This window comes from Stegostoma tigrinum, chromosome 15 (assembly GCF_030684315.1).
Source record: "Stegostoma tigrinum isolate sSteTig4 chromosome 15, sSteTig4.hap1, whole genome shotgun sequence".
NCBI classification, from domain to species: Eukaryota; Metazoa; Chordata; class Chondrichthyes; order Orectolobiformes; family Stegostomatidae; genus Stegostoma; species Stegostoma tigrinum.
In genome coordinates, this window is record NC_081368.1 from 54,774,438 (window position 1) to 54,794,833 (window position 20,396).

Here is a 20,396-nt window from a genome sequence, read left to right on the forward strand (position 1 = left end):
CTGTGCTTTTCTGTGTAGTGCTAGCACAGGGTGAATTCACAATTATAATGTGCTTCCACTGAAAATTCAGGCTCCTGGATCTTCTGCAGCAGCTGAGATGTTAGCTGCTAAGACAGCAAAATACCAAAAGTGTTTAATTGACCACATTACAGAATGGATCAAGCCCATCTCAAATGAGATTATTCTCTGATGGACTGACTCACCTGATTGCTTCCCCTACCTTTTGCCCCCAGGCTTGCATATTTTCCTTTTCAGATAATAATCCAATTTACTCTTGAATGCCTCTGTTGAAACTATTTCTTCAACATTCTCAGGCAGTGCATTCTAGATCCTGAACATTTACTGCTTGAAAATGTTTTCCTTAGGTCACTATTGCTTCCTTTGCTAAATATCTTTAAATCTGTGTTGTCTTATTCTTTCCATTGGATAGTTTCTATATTCTCTGCCCAGATCCTTCAACATTTTAAATACCGCCTCACAACTCTTCTCCAAGGAAAAGAATACCAATTTCTCCGGTCTATCTAGGTAACTAAAATTCCTCATCCCTCGAACCATTCTCATTAAGTAGTCTACCTGCACTCTACCTAAAGTATTCACTTTCTTCCTAAAGTGTCAGACTGAGAACTAGAGGTAATATACTTGAGCCTGAATCAATGTTCTATATAGGTTTAACATATCTTTCTTTATTTCACCCATCACTTTGCCCACCCATTTCATCAACCCATCTACATCCTTTAGAAGTTCTGCACAATCCTCTTCATGTCTCACCATACTTCCAAGACCTTCAAAATCCTCAAATTTTGAAATCGCCCCGTACACCAAGGTCTAGACCCTTAATTCTAATAAAATCATTAATACATAAAAACAGATAATCTAAAACCAACACTCAGAATTCCATTATGAAATTCACCCCAGTCTGAAAAATATCCATGAACACGTACTTTCTTTGTTCTGCACTCAGTCATTTGCCACTTCAGCCATGCCCATTGATTCCATGAATAAATCCCATTTTTGGCTCCTTATCAGCTCACCCCTCCTTTCACCTTCATTTTCATGTATCTGTAGAAGACTGTTGTTTTCCCTTTTATGCTTGCTGCCTGTGTCTTTTCATGTTCTCCTATTGTTTCTCATATTTACTTTTCTTCAGTTCTTCCCTGATTCTTAGGTGTATTACCTGCCTGACATTTGTCACAAGCATACTTTTTCTACTGCATACTCATCCCGCCGGGTTGTCTTGACATCCAGGGAGTGCTAGACTTATCTTGCCTGCCTCTCCCTTAAAACAAGTATATCTTGCTTGTGCCTCAACTATTTCTTCTGCAGAGGAATCTATTTTTTAATTACTTAATTTTCCTGAATGAAATCTGTTGTCAAATATAAGAAAAAGTAACAGTGGTTAGAATATGAGAAAATTTCAGGCATGATTCTGTTGGGATTTTCTCATTCTACAAAGAACAATTAGTGACATACACTTGCAAATGTAGTTGAGGATTCCCAGCACAGTTGTGGATCTGAGATCTATTAATTAGGTTGCTTTTTGTTTTAAGAAAATATATTTTATATTTCTCTTTAAATTGATTTGAAGAATCTCATCAAGACATTTCTTTAAACTATGCATGTCCCAGTATCTTCTTAACTTGCTTTCTCTTTATTAAAAAAAGTGCTAGGGAAACTCAACAGGTCTGGCAGCAAATGTGGAGAGAAAGAGTGAATGATTTGAGCCCACTGTGACTCTTGTTCAGAACTGTGTTCACTGTTCCAAAGAAGGGTAATCTTAAACTTAATGTTAGCTCTGTTTCAGTCCGCACAGATGTTGTTAGACCTGTTGAGTTTTACCAGCGCATTCTGCTTTAATTTCAGATTTTGTGCATTGGCTTCATTTTGCGTTTATTTTATGTTCTTTTAAACTCCATTTGAAATACGTTGAGTCGTAAGTGCTGATGTGATCCTGGTTTAGCACTGTGCGCCTTTCAGCACAATGTTTTGAAAGTTCTTTTGTTTTTAGAAGAACTGTGGAAGGTCAGGTTCGTTATATCCCAACCCCTTTCACCGAGCCAAGAAGTGAACCCACCAGAACTGCAAGGTTTGAAATGGCAGGTGAGGAGACTTGCTGAAGTGAGAAGTCAGATGAAATAATGTCAAATAATTTCAAAGGATTACAGAGAGATGGGGAAGCCCAGAAGTTTCAGACTGAGCAGTGAATATGAATAATGGACCGTACATAGTATTGATAGTCAACCATCACAAGGAAAGAAAGAGTAAAAAAGAAATTGAAGTCTCTTTGCAATTTTAGCTGTAATGTTAGATTTGGACTATATTTAACCAAATGAGACCGGTTTTAATTATGAGTAAAGCCAGTCTATTTGATAATCATTATATTGAATGTGTTTATATGTGGTGCTGCGTAATAAAATGCAACACACACAGCAGTAATATATGAATAACTATGTGGGTTATATTACTTATTATATATTAATACCATTACAGAGTACTTTTTGTTGATACTTGAGAAGGAATTCAAGATATACAATGAGCAATGAGTCTGTAGTTAACTGACCTTCACTTCAAAATGAAGAAGATAATTCAAGTTGTGATTTGATTTGAGGGCAATAGAATATTTCCGTTGAATACTTTGTAATTACTGTTTCTGGTGAATCATTCTCTTTTTATACTGCATTTTCAACAATCACTCAACAGATGTGGAATTATTAAACCCATTTCCAAATCTTTTGATTTGATTTCTTTTGGGAAAAGCTCCACACAAAATATGACCTTTGCAGTCATTGCTTGACAACAGAATTATACCACTGTTGAATTATTTGAAAGTACCAGAGGCATTCCTTGAGCACAATTCTTTTCTAGCTTCGTAATTCTAAATAGCTCCAGTCTCAAGTGAATATTAAATACATGAGAGTGATACAGAAACATGATTGAAAATTACATTATTATGTGAGTGAAAAGGTACCAGATTACTTTGTGGTTTTAACTAGGTGAACACTATTAGCCTGTTTAAAGAGGTCGAACTATTTGGGGTAGTGGCTGACACATTAGTGGATCATTTGCAGATTTAACAGTGGTCTAGCAAATCAGTTCTCTGAAACACTGCACCATAGAGAGGTAGAATAGAAATTTGTAGCCTGATTCCCTATGCAATGAGATCTTAACTACTCCCAGATGCATCAATCCCCTAAAAGAACCCAACTTCTCAGCCAGTTCAGTCCATGCAGGCACTCATGCGCTTTGCCCTGGCTCACTCAACAGTCAGTTTAAAAAAATTGATTAATAAAAAAAGGAGGAACTTTTCAAAAATTTGCACAACCTATAAAACTTTTTTTTTAAATGAAATTTTGTAGTTTTCCTTATTTTGGTGACGACCCATTAGCCAGATTTTCCAACACCCTGAAACACATGATTTCAGCAGAGATGGAAGGTGCCATCAGGAATCTGCGGAATCAGGAGCAGGCTCCAAAGGAGTTTCCCAGAATTGAAGATTCACCTGGACGATTTCTTCAATTCTCGAAACCTGCAAATGCCTCGATTTGAAGTGGGGGAGTTTAAAGGGTTCCAATGAAATTAACTTGGCAGGTATTTAGGAAATTTTGTGCTATTTATTAGAAAGTCGAAATCCTGAACAGCTATTCTAAACTTCTATCACAGCTCCCTTCAGACCCCTTTCACCCAGTCAAGAAGTGAACCCACCAGAACTGCTTTATATCTGACACCTCGTACAACTGCTCCAACCTGACACCAAATGTACCCAGGCCTGACACCCAGTGTCGCCAGCACAGACCGGAACCCCAGTGTATCCGGCCCGATCCGACAGACTCTGTAACTGGCCCAGACCTGACACCCGGTGTAACTGCTCTGACCTGACACAACTTCCAACTGTGATAGACCCAATCCCTAATTCCTCTGTTCCAGTTCTGACTCCACTAAAATTCTTCTGCTCTGCATCTGAACATCCTTCCTCTGGCACAAGAACCAATGCTTTTCCCAAACCTGTCTCCACACCAGAACCCCCTTCCTTTCCGCCCCTCTGACCATGCTACAGGTTACCCCGTACCCCCAACTCCTATCTGACATGTCCACTTAACCCCTATCCCCTTCTATGCACCCAACTGCCCATGCTCAACAACCAAATTTTGGCACAGCACATGCTACCCCCTCCCCCGCCTTCCCCTGCTGCTGGATTTATACCTCTATGAGAAATCAGCATGGACGTGCCTTTCTTTGGTTCTGCACTATAATAATGCTGTCAAAATGGAAGCACAACCCGTGTTTCTCTGGGTAACGTTTCACCTCTTTAAACAGGCTAATAGTGTTCACCTAGTTAAAACCAGAAAGTAATCTGGTACCTTTTCACCCAATCAGAATTGCAGAACCCCCTTTCTTTCATTAATAAGGTAGAGGCAGACGGACAATCCATTCCTCAGAAAAAGAATTGACTGAGTGTTACATAATCATTGACACAGGCAAATGGAATGGCTTCTCTTTGGTTAGTGAAGTAACCAAGCAGGATAACAGAGAGCATAACATCCGATGTGGAGAAACCATGAAAATGTATGAGAAAGAGTCACTAAGAATATTAAATATGGATGTGTTGATGAGGTGGAACCAGTTGCCTTTGTTTGTCCTATTGAATCTTTAGAGAGGTGATCATTGAAGCAGATTAGGGTGTGTGTAAAGATTTTAGCAATATGGAGGAAACGTCCTGTAACCTTCTATATTACAATGGACAATGTATCTGACAAACTAATGGGATTAAACGCAGATCAATCATCAGGGTCCTGATGCCTGCATCCATGAGATTTGAGGGAACGGCCCCAGTAGAGGCATTGATGGAAATAGCCCAGACCTCATTGAATGGTAGGGAAATTCCAGCAGATTGGAAACTGCTAATGTGTTATTGCAGTTCAAGAAGGAAGGGGCACAGAAAACAGGAAACTGTAGCCTTATCAACCTCGTATCTATTGTTGAGGTCATGATTAAGGAAGAATTAGGATATTTAAATGATTGGGTCGTGTGTCATGTATCCAAATTTTCTGATGAAAACTGAGTGTCTGGGCACATTGTGCTCAGGACATGAGGAATCTGCAAGGATATGTAAATCAGCTGAGTGAGTGGGCAAAATTGGGCACATGGAGTTTAATGTAGGAAAGCATTAAGGAATTTGCTAGGAAGAATCAGAAGGGAGACTATTACTGAAATAGGGAAAGAACATTCAAATAAGTGCAGCACACATATTTGGGTATTCCTGTGCGTGAAATACAAAACTTAAATCTGTAGCTGCAGCGTTTAGTTAAGAAGGCAAATGGACTTTGAGCCTTTATTGCAAAGAGTTTGGTGTTTAAAAATAGGGATTGTGCAGGGTATTGGTGAAACATTTCTGCAGTACTGTGTACAGTTTTGGTCCCCACATTTAACAAAAAGGATATACTGGCATTGGAGGTAGCTCAAAAGAAAGTTACGAGGCCTTTATTCATTGAAGTTTAGCAAAATGAGAGGTGATCTTTTTGAAGTGTACAAGATCCTGAGGAGGCTTGACAGCATAGCTATTGAGAATATGTTTCTCAAGTGAACTAAGGATCATAGTTACAGAATAAGGAGGGACTCATTCATAAATGAAATGGAAAGGAATTTCTTCTCCAAGAGACTAGTGAATATCTGGAATTCTATACCTCAGAGCTGTAGAGGTTAAATCAATGAAATTACTTTAAAAAGAAAAAAAATAGATTTTTTTTTAAATACCAAGGAATTGAAGGCCATGACGAGCTGGTTTGAAAGAAGATTTGAGGCCTGGGGCAAATCAGCCATGATCTTGTTGGATGGCAGGATAGGCTTGAGCATCTTAAGGCCAACACCTCCTTCTGTTTCTGATATTCTTGTATAAAATTTCAGAAGACATTTAAGGAGTGTCTACATGAGAGGCTGTTGACAAAAATAAGAGTGAATGGAATTCTTTTGCCTTGCTTTGTAAGTTATTTGAGAGGTAGCAGGCGGAGGGTGGGATATTGTGGCATAGTGTGATGTTAGGTTTCTGTCTGAATCTCAACTTTTTGTCATACTTATTCAAGGCATGAATTAAGGAATAAAGAGCCATATGTCCACATTCTTCCCCTTCATTGGAGTTATACAATGTAGAATAGGTTGGTCCTTTTGTATGGTCCTTCTGTAAAAATGATCCCAAGCTCTCAGTTGCCTGCCAGTTCAACACACCACTGTGTTCCCATGTCAACATTTCTGTCTCAGCCTGCGGCAATGCTCCAGCGAATCTCAATGTAAGCTGGAGGAACGATATCTCATCTTCTCCCTGCATGCCCTACAGCTCTCAGGACTAAACATTGAGTTGAATGACTTCAAAGTGTGAACACAATGTTGGTTAGGTCCTGTTTGGTGTGGGCTGCTCCCTCTCCCAGCTCATCTTCAGCAATCCTTTTTATCTGATTTTTGCTCACTCTGTCTCGCATGTGTGAGAGTGTGCACACACGTACACAAACACATAAGCACACATGTACACATACTCTTTCTCTGTCACACGCGCAATCTCGCTCTCTTACACTCACACTCTCACATGCACTTTCACATTGTTACGTAATTACCACCATTTCCCCCTAAGCTGTTTTCATCTATTACTTTGTGTTTTCACCATCAAAATTTTAAAATAGTGAGAAGTCCTTCGTGAAACTATATAGTACAGATGGGATAAATAAATTAGAAAGAGGTGCTTACAGATTCAGTGAGTGTGTAAGACTATAGTAAATAGAGTATAATATGATCTCCAACACCATTCATGACCTCATCACCTCAGGGGACCTCCCACCCACAGCCTCCAACCTCATTGTTCACCAACCCCGCACGGCCCGTTTCTATCTCCTTCCCAAAATCCACAAACCTGCCTGCCGTGGTCGACCCATCGTCTCAGCCTGCTCCTGCCCCACCGAACTCATCTCCACCTATCTGGACTCCATTTTTTCCCCTTTGGTCCAGGAACTCCCTACCTACGTCCGTGACACCACCCACGCCCTCACCTCCTCCAGGACTTCCAATTCCCTGGCCCCAAAACCTCATATTCACCATGGATGTCCAATCCCTAAACACCTGCATTCCACATGCAGATGGCCTCAAGGCCCTCCGCTTCTTCCTGTCCCGCAGGCCCGACCAGTCCCCCTCCACCAACACCCTCATCCGCCTAGCCGAACTCGCCCTCACCCTCAACAACTTCTCTTTTGACTCCTCCCACTTCCTACAGACCAAGGGGGTGGCCATGGGCACCCGCATGGGCCCCAGCTATGCCTGCCTCTTTGTAGGTTACGTGGAACAGTCCCTCTTCCGCACCTACACAGGCCCCAAACCCCACCTCTTCCTCCGGTACATTGATGACTGTATCGGCACCGCCTCTTGCTCCCCAGAGGAGCTCGAACAGTTCATCCACTTCACCAACACCTTCCACCCCAACCTTCAGATCACCTGGGCCATCTGCAGCACATCCCTCACCTTCCTGGACCTCTCAGTCTCAATCTCAGGCAACCAGCTTGTAACTGATGTCCATTTCAAGCCCACCGACTCCCACAGCTACCTAGAATACACCTCCTCCCACCCACCCTCCTGCAAAAATTCCATCCCCTATTCCCAATTCCTCCGCCTCCGCCGCATCTGCTCCCACGATAAGACATTCCACTCCCGCACATCCCAGATGTCCAAGTTCTTCAAGGACCGCAACTTTCCCCCCACAGTGATCAAGAAGGCCCTTGACCGCGTCTTCCATATTTCCCGCAACACATCTCTCACACCCCGCCCCCGCCACAACCGCCCTCAGAGGATCCCCCTCATTCTCACACACCACCCCACCAACCTCCGGATACAACGCATCATCCTTCGACACTTCCGCCATCTACAATCCGACCCCACCACCCGAGACATTTTTCCATCCCCACCCCTGTCTGCTTTCCGGAGAGACCACTCTCTCCCTGACTCCCTTGTTCGCTCCACACTGCCCTCCAACCCCACCACACCCGGCACCTTCCCCTGCAACCACAGGAAATGCTACACTTGCCCCCACACCTCCTCCCTCACCCCTATCCCAGGCCCCAAGATGACTTTCCACATTAAACAGATGTTCACCTGCACATCTACCAATGTGGTATACTGCATCCACTGTACCCGGTGCGGCTTCCTCTACATTGGGGAAACCAAGCGGAGGCTTGGGGACCGCTTTGCAGAACACCTCCGCTCAGTTCGCAACAAACAACTGCACCTCCCAGTCGCCAACCATTTCCACTCCCCCTCCCATTCTTTAGATGACATGTCCATCATGGGCCTCCTGCAGTGCCACAATGATGCCACTCGAAGGTTGCAGGAACAGCAACTCATATTCCGCCTGGGAACCCTGCAGCCTAATGGTATCAATGTGGACTTCACCAGTTTTAAAATCTCCCCTTCCCCCACCGCATCCCTAAACCAGCCCAGTTCGTCCCCTCCCCCCACTGCACCACACAACCAGCCCAGCTCTTCCCCTCCACCCACTGCATCCCAAAACCAGTCCAACCTGTCTCTGCCTTCCTAACCTGTTCTTCCTCTCACCCATCCCTTCCTCCCACCCCAAGCTGCACCCCCATCTACCTACTAACCTCATCCCACCCCCTTGACCTGTCCGTCTTCCCTGGACTGATCTATCCCCTCCCTACCTCCCCACCTATACTCTCTCCACCTATCTTCTTTTCCCTCCATCTTCGGTCCGCCTCCCCCTCTCTCCCTATTTATTCCAGAACCCTCACCCCATCCCCCTCTCTGATGAAGGGCCTAGGCCCAAAACGTCAGCTTTTGTGCTCCTGAGATGCTGCTTGGCCTGCTGTGTTCATCCAGCCTCACATTTTATTATCTTGGATTCTCCAGCATCTGCACTTCCCATTATCTCGTATAATATGAGAGGGTCTGCTTTGGACAGACTAAGATGTCATTGTCTAATTGGAATGGAACAAAGAACAAAGAAGAGCAGGGATGAAGGACTCCAAACACATACACAATATCAAGACAGTAGAGATTGTATACAAAGAAATATTTGCATACATGCAGCATTTTTCATAATCACCAGAGATCTCAAAGTAGTTTAATACCAGTTTGGTGCTTTGGATTTGTAGTCACTGTTGTAATGCAGAAATTGTGGTATTTGGGCACAGATTGAGTTCCAGATTAAAGTCTGGAAATGGCATCTCTGACATTGCCCCTCCCCCAGTACATTGAAACACCAGCATAGTGTTTTTGATCTCACTCTCTGGAAAGGGACTTGAACCTGGGAAACTTATGATTTTAAGGCATGCATGCTATCAACTAAACCAGAGCTAACACATGGCATGAGGGAAATGAGGCTTGCTACCCTAACCAGAAATTGACAAATTAATAAAACAACACGCAATAGGCTGCAGGGGACTTACAACCCAAACTGGAGAAAGCATCCTGAGCTCTGAAGTGTCTGGCTTATCTTTTTGATCTCAATAATAGGCATCACCAACACTGTAGCTATGGAGTCCCAGAGTGAAGCTAGTCCAGGATATTGTGTCAGGAAAGTGTGGGAATCCAGGAAGGGCAGGCCAACCTGGCTTTTGGACAATAGATGGATTGGAAGGAATGGGGTTAAAGTAAGGCTACTGTCTTCAGGGGATTGCATGAAACAGATGGAGCACCCTTCCCTCTTCCCTTTCTGTTCTTTTAAAAACCATGTGTTTTTTAACAAAAAAAATGTTGCCTACTCTGCTCATGTGTCCACTCTGACCAGATTTTGGTTGGACAGTGTATTATCAGGGTCAATTCAGCCTTTGATCAGCTCCACTGCCCTTTAATTACTTATTTCCATCTTACGGGCCAATTTCAGAACTGGCCCACCTTCTGTCAAATGGGATTTGATGGAAAGGTGATGGGTTGGCTATCAACTTATTTGACAAGGCCTCCTGCTAAAAACACACCAGGGCCATATTATCCAGCCCTATGTTCCTTACAAAGCTGTGCAAGTATGACTGTTCAACTCCATGACCTGAACATCTCTGGAAAGGCAGGAGACATCTTATGCTCTATGAATATAGTGTTGTATAGGTAATAAATGCCTTAACTTTGTTCATTCTGCATACGTAAAGACTGTACAGAATCAAACTGCTGTAGTGTCTATGTAGCTATATGAAGATCTTTTATTGAATAAAGTATATTTTTGAAATAAAAAATACATTACATCTTTCCTGCCCAGTAATGAAGGAAGATGGGGCCTCAATTTGACCTTTTATCCTGAGGGCAGTGCCTGCAGCTGTGTAATGGTCCCTCACTGGAGTATAAGCATTGATTTTGTCTTTGGAGTGGGATTTCTACCTCCTGCCTCAGAAAAGACTATGTTACCAACTGTCCCACAGTTGAAACCATAATTGCAGCATGGGAAAACAGCATTAGATCTGATAATGTCATCTATAAGGCTTTCTCTTTCCAGTTTTCATGAGGGAAGGTGCAGAAACATGGGCATAACTGTCAACGAGGCAAAGTCCTGGTGGAACCTATAAACAACCTCAAATAGTGAAAATTTGGCTTGTTTTCATGGTCATGTTATTTTCACAGTTGGACATATATTACAGATGTATTTTTGCTAAGGTAGAGTAAAATCCCTAGGACAGGAAAGGCTGGAGGTGTATTACTTTAAAAAATGTTGCTGCACAGACATGTGGAAATTGCAGAAGAGCAGAAGTTTAGGAAATTTAACTGAACTTTTGCCCCTCTGTGTCACAAGCAAAGATCACTATTTGATCCAGTTTCCAAACTGACACATCTAATCATGCAACAATTCAGGATGCACATTTTATTGAGTCAAAATATACAGTTTTTTTTCAGTATACCTTGAATAAACTGTTAGTATTCCATATTTTGCATGTCGATGGTCAATGTATTAAGTAATTTAGTTCGGAGATTAGGGCATATAAATTTGTGTTAATATATGAGTGCTTGACTTTGGTGGAGGTTTATTCACTACCATCAGTATAATGGAGTTTAACATGGTGTGAATTTCTAATGGCAAAGCCTCCAATGAGTTAACATCCTCCCCATAGATACAAATGGGAATTGTGAAGAGCTTAACCAACTGGCCTCATTTCTAAGGTCTGCTGGTCCAATTTTAAAGCCATTGTGAAAGAAAGACATCATGGACCATCTGTCAGCAGGGATTGCCCATCCTTGGCCACCTGATAAGTGGTGGTCAACAATTTTTGGGATAATCCTGGAGGAAGAATAGAAGAGTAGCTGGGACAGTAAAGCTGTAGTTTATGTTGTCAGGACCCCAAATAACACTCCTCTTCCTCCATCCCCCAGAAAGACATTTTGTCCCTCTCCATTGAAGAAACTTTTCATCCTTCCTACCATCCACTGATCTGCTTTGGTTAAGATGAGTTTGTTAACATCACGTGTTATTGATTAGCACAAGCCCAGGGTCACCCATTGGTGCGTGCCTCTCCTGCCTCCAGCCTGAGCAAAATAATATCACTGATGGTGAAAATGGCAACATGTAGGACAGAGAAGTGTCCTCTTTGCTTGTAACTGTCTGGTTTGTTTGTTTCTGCCAAAATTAAAATAGATTCCTTTGTCTCATGCTTAATTAAAATGCATCAGCTGAAATAGATTGTAGTGTTTACTTGATTTCAATTATCATGTGTATATGGGTAGTATCACATGTTAAAAGGAAAAGTAGCATCATATGTGGTTGCTTCCTCCAAAGATCATTAAACTACAGGGGAGAAATTTGCTTGTGTGGTATCATTTCAAATAATGCTGTACAGGCTTGCACTTGTGCCTGGTGAATTAATGTAAGTCTTCTACTGTTGCTATGGGATGAAATTTTCCCTCAGAGATTCATGGACCGCAGTAGGAGGCCTTTCATCTTGACCTACCTACCTTGACTCTTGGAAGAGCAATGCAATTAGTCTCACACACTTGCCGTTTCTTCAAAGCCCTGCAAATTACTTTCCACTTTGGGGCATGATTGCGGAGAAATGAAGAATATGTTATGAATTGCCATTTTTCAGAACAAATATTGTGTTTTAACAAAAATGGAAGTGACTGAATATAATACAAATAAGCAGGCTTCATTTTCAAAAATGTTTGCATGTAATACATGCGTAACAGTGCACACAATTTAAAGTGGTTAATTTAAATCTTTTGATTAGTTTTCTTAGGATATGAACTTTTTAAATGTTTTCAAGCATCACAATAATAACTCTTAAGATAAGTAGGGTATGACTTGGTCAATCCAACCCAGCCTTAAAATTATACTTGCTTTTCAAATTAGCAAGCAAAGATAAAGAGATCTACAGTAGCTTATTGGTAAAACCTAATACAGAACTGAGTCAACTATCTGCGATTTTTCCAAGTTTAATTGGCAGTGAATACAAATGTAGCTGCTCTCAACTGATCAAAGTGCTCTAGGCAAGGAAATGGAAACAGCCGATTATTGTCCTCTGCAAATATGACCAGATGTGACCTCCGCAAAGCCATCAGGGAGGCTAAGAGGCAGTACGGACCAAGTTAGAGGCTCAAACCTACTAAACAGACTCCCGCCACCTATGGCAAGGCATAAACAACGTAACAGGATACTAAACAAAGCAAAGCAAGATAGCGTACAAACGCACATCTCTCACTGACCCACTCAATGCTTTCTATGCTCAGCTTGAGCAGAAAGCCAGTGGCACAACGATGCCGGACCCGACAGCCTAGACATGCCTATTCCATCAGTCACTGCTGCAGATGTCAGATCAATCTTTGTCAGAGTCAACCCAAGGAAGGCGATGGTCCCAGACCATGTCCCCGGCTGAGAGCTCAGATCTTATTCAGGTCAACTGGCAGAGGTATTCACTGACATCTTTAATCTCTCCCTCTTAAAAGCCAAAGTCCCCATCTGCTTCAAGAAGAGCCATACCTAAGAAAGCACATGCAATGTGACTGAATGACTACCACCCAGGACTCTGTCCTCAATAATCATGAAGAGCTTTGAGAGGCTGGTCATGGCCCACATCACATCTAGTCTCCTACCTGCCTCGATCCTCTACAGTTTGCCTACCGACGTGACAGGCCCACAGCAGATGCCATATCCCTAGTTTAACACTAATCCCTGGAACATCTCGACAACAAGAACACCTATGTCAGACTCCTGCTCATTGACTATAGCTCCGCCTTCAGCACCAATATCCCCTCCAGGCTGATCTCAAAAGTCCATGACCTTGATCTAGGCTCTGCCCTCTGCAGCTGGATCCTTAGCTTTTTGACCTACAGGCTGCAATCAGTGAGGATAGGCAACTGCACCTCCTCCACAATAACACTCAACACTGGAACCCTTAAGGCTGCGTCCTCGTTCCTCTGCTTTACTCCCTGTTCACCTACAACAGTGTTGCCAAATTCAAAATGAATGCCACATACAAGATCGTTGATGACACCACCATATTGGGACGGATATCTAATAACAACGAGTCAAGGCACAGAAGGGAAATTGAGGGCTTGGCGATGTAGTGCAATGAGAACAACCTCACTCTCAATGTTGACAACACAAAAGAATTGCTCATTGATTTCAGAAACGAAGGAGGAGAACATGCCCCCTCTACATAAACGGAACTGAGTCTGAGAGGCTGGAGAACATTAAGTCCCTCAGAGTGACAGTAACTAACAATCTGGCCCAGACCTCCCACATTGATGCAATGGTTAAGAAGGCACAACAATGCCTCTTCTTCCCCAGGCGGCTCGGGTAGCTTGGCATGTTCATAAGGACCCTCACCAACTTCTACAGATGCACAATTGAAAGCATACTGTCCAGTTGCGTACTGGCCTAGTATGGCTTCTGTTATGTACAAACCATCATGGAAGCCAACCTTCCATCCATGGACTCCATTTACATGGCTCACTGCTGCGGAAAGGCTGTAAATATCATCAAAGACCCTCTGCACCCCGGTAATGATCTCCTACAACCTCTTTATTAGGCTGAAGATACAGAAGCCTGAACACACACATGAGCAGGTTCAGGAACAGCTTCTACCTGGCTGTTATGAGACTGATGAATGGACTTTCTAGCCTCAATTAACCCCGATCTTGCTAATGTTGCTCTTGCCTAATGTACGCCCTGTGCAATGTAACCTGCATAGCTTTGTCTAAGTCTTTTTGATCTGTACATTGTTGGTTACCATGATCTGCCTGTACTGCTCTTAAACAAATCTTTTCACTGTACTTCGGTACATGTAACAACCAGTCAAGGTAGCTGCTGTAGGAAAATTTGTGTTCTGGAAATCAGGATGGATCCAAACTAGGCTCAACTATGGTGTCTTTCACAGCCACATGGCCTTACAATACTTACAGAAGAAGCATTGCTGCTTGAGCTATGGGTATGACCAATGATTGAAGCCAGCAAAAGTCAGTGTCTTCAAAAGGGATCTTGAAAAAAATTTGAGGAAAACAAACAAAATTAAATAATACAAGCTTTAGAACAGAAGTGTCATATCTCTCAGAAGGTGACAAAATACTAAGTGTGCTTCTTTCTTTCTCTTCTAGTCACAACGAAGGGTCACATTCCACCTTCCTGATGGCTCTCAGGAAAGTTGCAGTGATAGTGGGTTGGGTGACCATGAACCCAACAGCAGTGCCAGCACATCGCACCCTCTGCCCCTTGGCTTCCCACAGGAGGAATACTACGAGCAAACATCCCCAAGCAGGACTGAAGGTGATGGCAACTCAGACCCTGAATCAAGTAAGTGATTTCCTGTGTTTGAGGCAAATTACCTGAGGTAATTATATGGCCTATTTGAACAGTATTAGAAGTAGCTCTGACCCACATAGCTAACTGCACAGATACGGAACCAGTGAATCATTTGTTAAAAGAGCTGACAATGTGACAACAGTAGAAATGGGCTGGTAATTTGAAATAATTTGTTACAGGAGTATGATAGTTATAGATACATTTTAATTAATCATGAATAGTAGTTAGCAATTGTCTGCAGACACTTATGGGTTTGAAAAATAGGCAACAGGGGCTGACTGACCTATATTTCGATTTGCACTGCTATTTTAGAATCATAGAGTTATAAAGCACAGCAGGAAATCAAAATCCCATTGTGTCTATGCTGGCTATTTAAAAAGTTATCCAGTCAATTTGACTCCCCCTACTCTTTGCCATATCTCTGAAAATTTGTAATTTTTCTCCTGTGTGATTTTTTTTAATCAACCTGGAGCACTGAGTTGCATATGGTCTCCACTTCTGACAAATTTGTGTCTAAGGCAACCTCAATATCAGCCTTCCCAATACAGCAAACTTTGTACAGTCTTCATGCAAGAGTTTTAACATTACAAAGCTTCTATCCATCAGAGTTTCACACCTCAGCCAGTTTGTCATCCACAGCTACATTTCCCGTGTCTCTATTCCACTCATTCTCATTTTGGCCAGGACCTATACATGGCCCTGCTTCCTCACTGCAGTGGTACTTAAATGGCATCTCCTGATTACAGATTTCCCACTGCTGATGTTTCATCTCTTTCTGGGTCTACTTTGCTGACCAGCCTCTCATTTTCACTGAACAGTAGGAGATTGAACTGAATTGGAGAGAAGGAAGAATAACTTTTTTAAAAAAATAATGTGACCCTGGAGGCCTAGTGTGGATATTGCAGCATCTCTTTTGGGGCAATTGATATGATAAATGGTAGCTAAGGAGCCACGTTTATGGAATACTTTGCCACCTCCACATCCTCCCCTTTTACTTTTAGTCTAATCCAAACTGAAAACTTGTACTCAAACAGCACACACTGACTATACTTATATTGGCTTCTCCTTGTTCACCATTATTAAATGAGTTAATCATGATTTGAAATTACTGATATCAATATTAATGCAAATTCCAAAATCAATGGCTTTAAGATAGTTGCTGTCAAATTAATAATGAACTAGTCAGTTGAATGAGAAAATAATTTTATGTGAAGCTGCTTAAGGAAATAAAGAGCCGCTACAGTGACTGAATGATAATTATTTTAACTTCTGTGTATGGGAGAGGATTTCCTCAGAAAACTTTCCCAGAATTTTATTTCAACAATAGAGTTGAAGCTCAATATGTATTGATAATGCACAATGTGGTGCTGAGCCTTTCTGATCAGGGCAATCTCAGGCTTGATCACTGCACCCTCTGAATTAATTGATTTGTTCCAAGGTAGCATTGAGGGCATACATCAGGTTTCAGTATCTTGAGGCTTCAGGAGAGAAAAAATAAGCTAGGCTTCCTGCTTCCTTTAATCACTGTACAATGGCTGAGTGGAGAAGTGATTGTTTGTGTGAATGCAAAGGAAATGAAAGTCCTTTCTTTACGAATAAATGAAAATAACCTCTTATCATGCAAGTTGGAAAAGGCAACAATTTTCTTTACCCGATTAGATCAGAATTAGGATTTCCTTCTTCCCTCAATATTTACTGTCCAGATTCACACATCAGAAACAGCCTAGGGGGAAAAGTCATGTAGCAGAGTAATCTCTGTATGAATGTCACTGTCAATTCATGAAGAATAGAGGTGAAGTGGCCAGAAAATTGGAGAAAAAGAGAATGCTGTCATGGATAATACAGTCTCATTTAAAGCACATGATGCTGATCATTTTTCTGCAGCAGACAACTGATCCTTAGCGTCTCCAGTATTTGATTTGATTTTCTCTAATAACATGGAAAGTTCTTTACAACATCTACCTCATTCCAACATCCAATGGTCTTTAATCAAAGCATTGTATGTGTTGTAAAGAAGGCCAGGACCTTTAGAGTAACTTGCTTCCCACTGTGATGAGATGTTCATCTACCTGTGAAAGAAAACTCCACAATATCACTGAAAGTCATGAACCCTTCCATGATCATTGACCCCTTTACCAATCTCTGCCTTGAATATCTATGACCACATACCACCTCACAATCCCCAAACAACAGGAAGCCTACAGCAAACCTTTTACTATCCGGCACCTATGGGACTAGGAGTTTACTGGTTGATCAAATATTTTAGATAGTCAAGAGTTACGTACAACTGCAGTAAACCCCAACCAAACAAATCTTTGAGACATCAAGCTCCATCAAAAAAAAAGTGTTGTAAACATCAACATACCCAGTAAAATCAATATTAAAACACGCAGTAAGTAATAGACACATAATGCAGGGGGTGTACACATCAATGTTATACTTTATTTACATCATAAATAGTCAGGCACCACAGTAGATTGCGATATTTGGGGTACATATTTTTTGCCAGTTGACAAGGTGCCACTTAAAACAAAGTTTGCTGTTTCTGGTCCTTTGAGGAAATCAGTGCTGGAGTGTTTCTGCCTGACAGGGAACTGAGACTTTCAACTGTGCAGATTCCTGGGTGGAAAACTTGCTTAAAAAAAATCATTTGCTCTCATAGTCATACATCACAGAAGAGGCCCGTCAGACCATACATCTAGGCTAACCTATCTATTCTTATTCAATGGATTTAAAACTCCACCGTGTTCACCGGCCTAGAGGATCTCGCCAATCAGGCACATTTGTGAAATGGTGCCCAGTAACTATCCAGATAAAATATCCAGTACAAAAAATAGTTATTATTAAAGCCCACCAAGAAGGTTCCCGATCAGGCTGTATAAAATGCATGTAATGAGATATTCGCATTCATCAGGGTTTACGTAAACTATATTAATGGACAAAAAAAACCTCCCATTATACTATTGTCACATGAGAATAGTACAAATCTACCACATACAAGAAGGCAGCTCACCACCATCTTCTTCAGGGAAATTAGGAATAGATGATAAATGCCAGCATGTCTATTTTCCATGTGAAAAGTCATTAATTTTGAGAAAAACATTCGCTGAGCAACAAAAGCTAAAACAACAGATGAAGTTTTGGTTTGGCCTATAAAGCTCGTTCTGTTTCCTTTTTAATACAATCCAAGAATAATCCCACCAGTCTGCTTACGCCTTATAACTGTGCATGGTTATATCAAATATTTATTTACCAAAAATGAACTGAACATTTTCTTACACCTACATTTTCTTTACTCAGAGAGTAGTAAGGGAATGGAACGCTTTGCCTGCAACGGTAGTAGATTCACCAACTTTAAGTACGTTTAAGTCATCATTGGACAAACATATGGATGTACATGGAATAGTGTAGGTTAGATGGGCTTCAGATTGGTATGACAGGTCGGCACAACATCGAAGGCCAAAGGGCCTGTACTGTGCGGTAATGTTCTATGTTCTATGTACTCAGGTATTACCTACTGCAAGCCATTTAACATTACAAACATTCTATCTGCGTTTCCATGAAGCAAAAAGTTAGCCAGAGTTTTTTTTTGATGGCTGCTATTAAGATTTATAAACAGCTACTTTTTGATTTTTAGTGGTGATACTTTGTTTTGTAGGAGCTCACTTTTCAGTCTCATTAATTCCTTCCTTTGATGATGCAGTCATTTAATAACAATGCTTTTTATATTTGTGTTGGAATTTGAATGAAATGGAAGCAGAACTAGAAGAATTTGTGCTGATCCAACACAGATCAAAAGCATTACTTTCCTAGCACAAGAAAACAGGCATATATTAGCAACAAATACATCGTTAAACAAAAATACATTAACACACACTTCTGTATGTGACAGTAAGTAATGCTTTCCACATACTGGTGAGGTTACAGCAATTTTTTTGCATGTTTGTCTTTTAAAACATCTACTAAAACCCAAGTAATTGCACATAAGTGGCTTTGAGATATGGTTGCACATATATGTAATTTTTTATGAAACAGAACAGCTTAATGTTAAATTACACAGTCGACACACCGTTCTTCCTAGTAGTAGCTACAACATTTATCCCCTCCGTATAGTAGTCCCTGAGTTCCTGCAACTTTAAACTAGAGACTTTGCTTTACATAGAGCTTGTTATCTCAGTTTTCCTGTTCCCAGTTTTCTTTCTTTTGAAATTTTAAAAACTTTTTTCTGCCTTTTGCACCAGGCTCTCATTCTTCATGCAGATCTCTTCTACTGTTAGCAGATTCTCCACCACCTGCGCTCCAGCCAATGAATTTTCAAACGTCTCTGTCATTTCCAGTTTCTCTGTCCCCTTTGCAGTCCTGTTGCCTCCTTTAGCAGCTCATCTCCTTCCATTTCAGATCCCCATCAGACCCCAAGTCATCGACCCTTGGCCTGATTGCACCAGCCTCAGACCACAGTCTCATGTCCCTAGTTTTGTATCTCAGTCCCGCAGACCTGGCTCCTTAGCTTGGCAACCTCACTTCTTGTCACCCCAACAAATTGCTACCATTCACCTCACTGCACCAATAGCAGACTGCTTTTTTTCCTATATTTGCTGCTGATAGGCTTCCTAATGAGATAATTAGCAACAAGTGTGGGAAAGCACCAGCCTTGGCAAAGCGTTGGCAGTGAAGTTCTGTATCATTGCATCCCATTATCATCACAGGCTGGGGGTACTTTTCTCCAATCATCCCTTAAACGAATTGCCCATGGCATTGGAGTGGGGGAGGGTGGGTAATGTCTTCTGCTTCCCATGTGTTTTGAATGTTATAATGAATTCTAGTTCAAGTAACTCAAATTATGTTTAGATATGAAGCATATTGTGAATACCTAAAAGCAAAATACTGTAGATGTTAGAAAATGCTGTAAGTACACAATAGCTTAAACAGCACCAGCACATGTGAAATGTCATCAAACATAAACAGCTATTTTGTTGTACTCGCTGAAAACACTGCCTGATTATTTAATATTTCCAGTACTTTTCACCTTTTTTTTGAAAATTACAATTTCAAAGAACATTTTTCTCTGGTCTCAGAATACTCACTATAACTGTGCAAGCCAATTCCAATCTGGAATGGACTTTAAAATATGTTTGGTCAAAATTTTGAAGATTATATTTGTTAATAAGTCAGTGTTGGTTGCATCATTTAGAAGAAATATCTTTGATTTCTTTCGTGTCAGTCAGATTCCAATGTGTCAGAACCTGTTATTTTATTGTAAAGTGTAATCATTGTTGCAATCTGGAGAAACATGGCAGCCAATTCACACATGGCAGAGGCACTAGATAATCTGTTTCTTTGTTGATGTTTGCTGAAAGCAAAATAAATGTTCATTAAACCATTTAACTAATTTCTGAAGTCAACTTACTGTTGGCATGTGAGAAATTCTGAGGGAACATTGGGCCTGCTAATTTCTCATCACCCCATGAATAGCTTCAGACTCTTGTTGAAACGTGCTTCAACCCATGCCATTATGAAGAACTGATCAAGTTTTTGATCAACTTGATCAGTTCTTCATAATGGCATGGGTTGAAGCACATTTCAACAAGAGTCTGAAGCTATTCATGGGGTGATGAGAAATATGTTTCAATCCAATAGC

The 20,396-nt window shown here is 41.3% G+C and overlaps 1 protein-coding gene across 3 annotated transcripts in view; it reads left to right on the forward strand.

Annotated features, from left to right (window-relative positions):
* pcdh11 (protocadherin 11) overlaps positions 1-20,396 on the forward strand; it is a 689,460-nt gene that overhangs the window by 402,405 nt on the left and 266,659 nt on the right. For all 3 annotated transcript variants that reach the window (XM_048544562.2, XM_048544563.2, XM_048544564.2), the window contains exon 3: positions 14,554-14,749. In XM_048544562.2, coding sequence (XP_048400519.2) covers positions 14,554-14,749 — 196 coding nt within the window. The remainder of the gene's footprint in view (positions 1-14,553; positions 14,750-20,396) is intronic.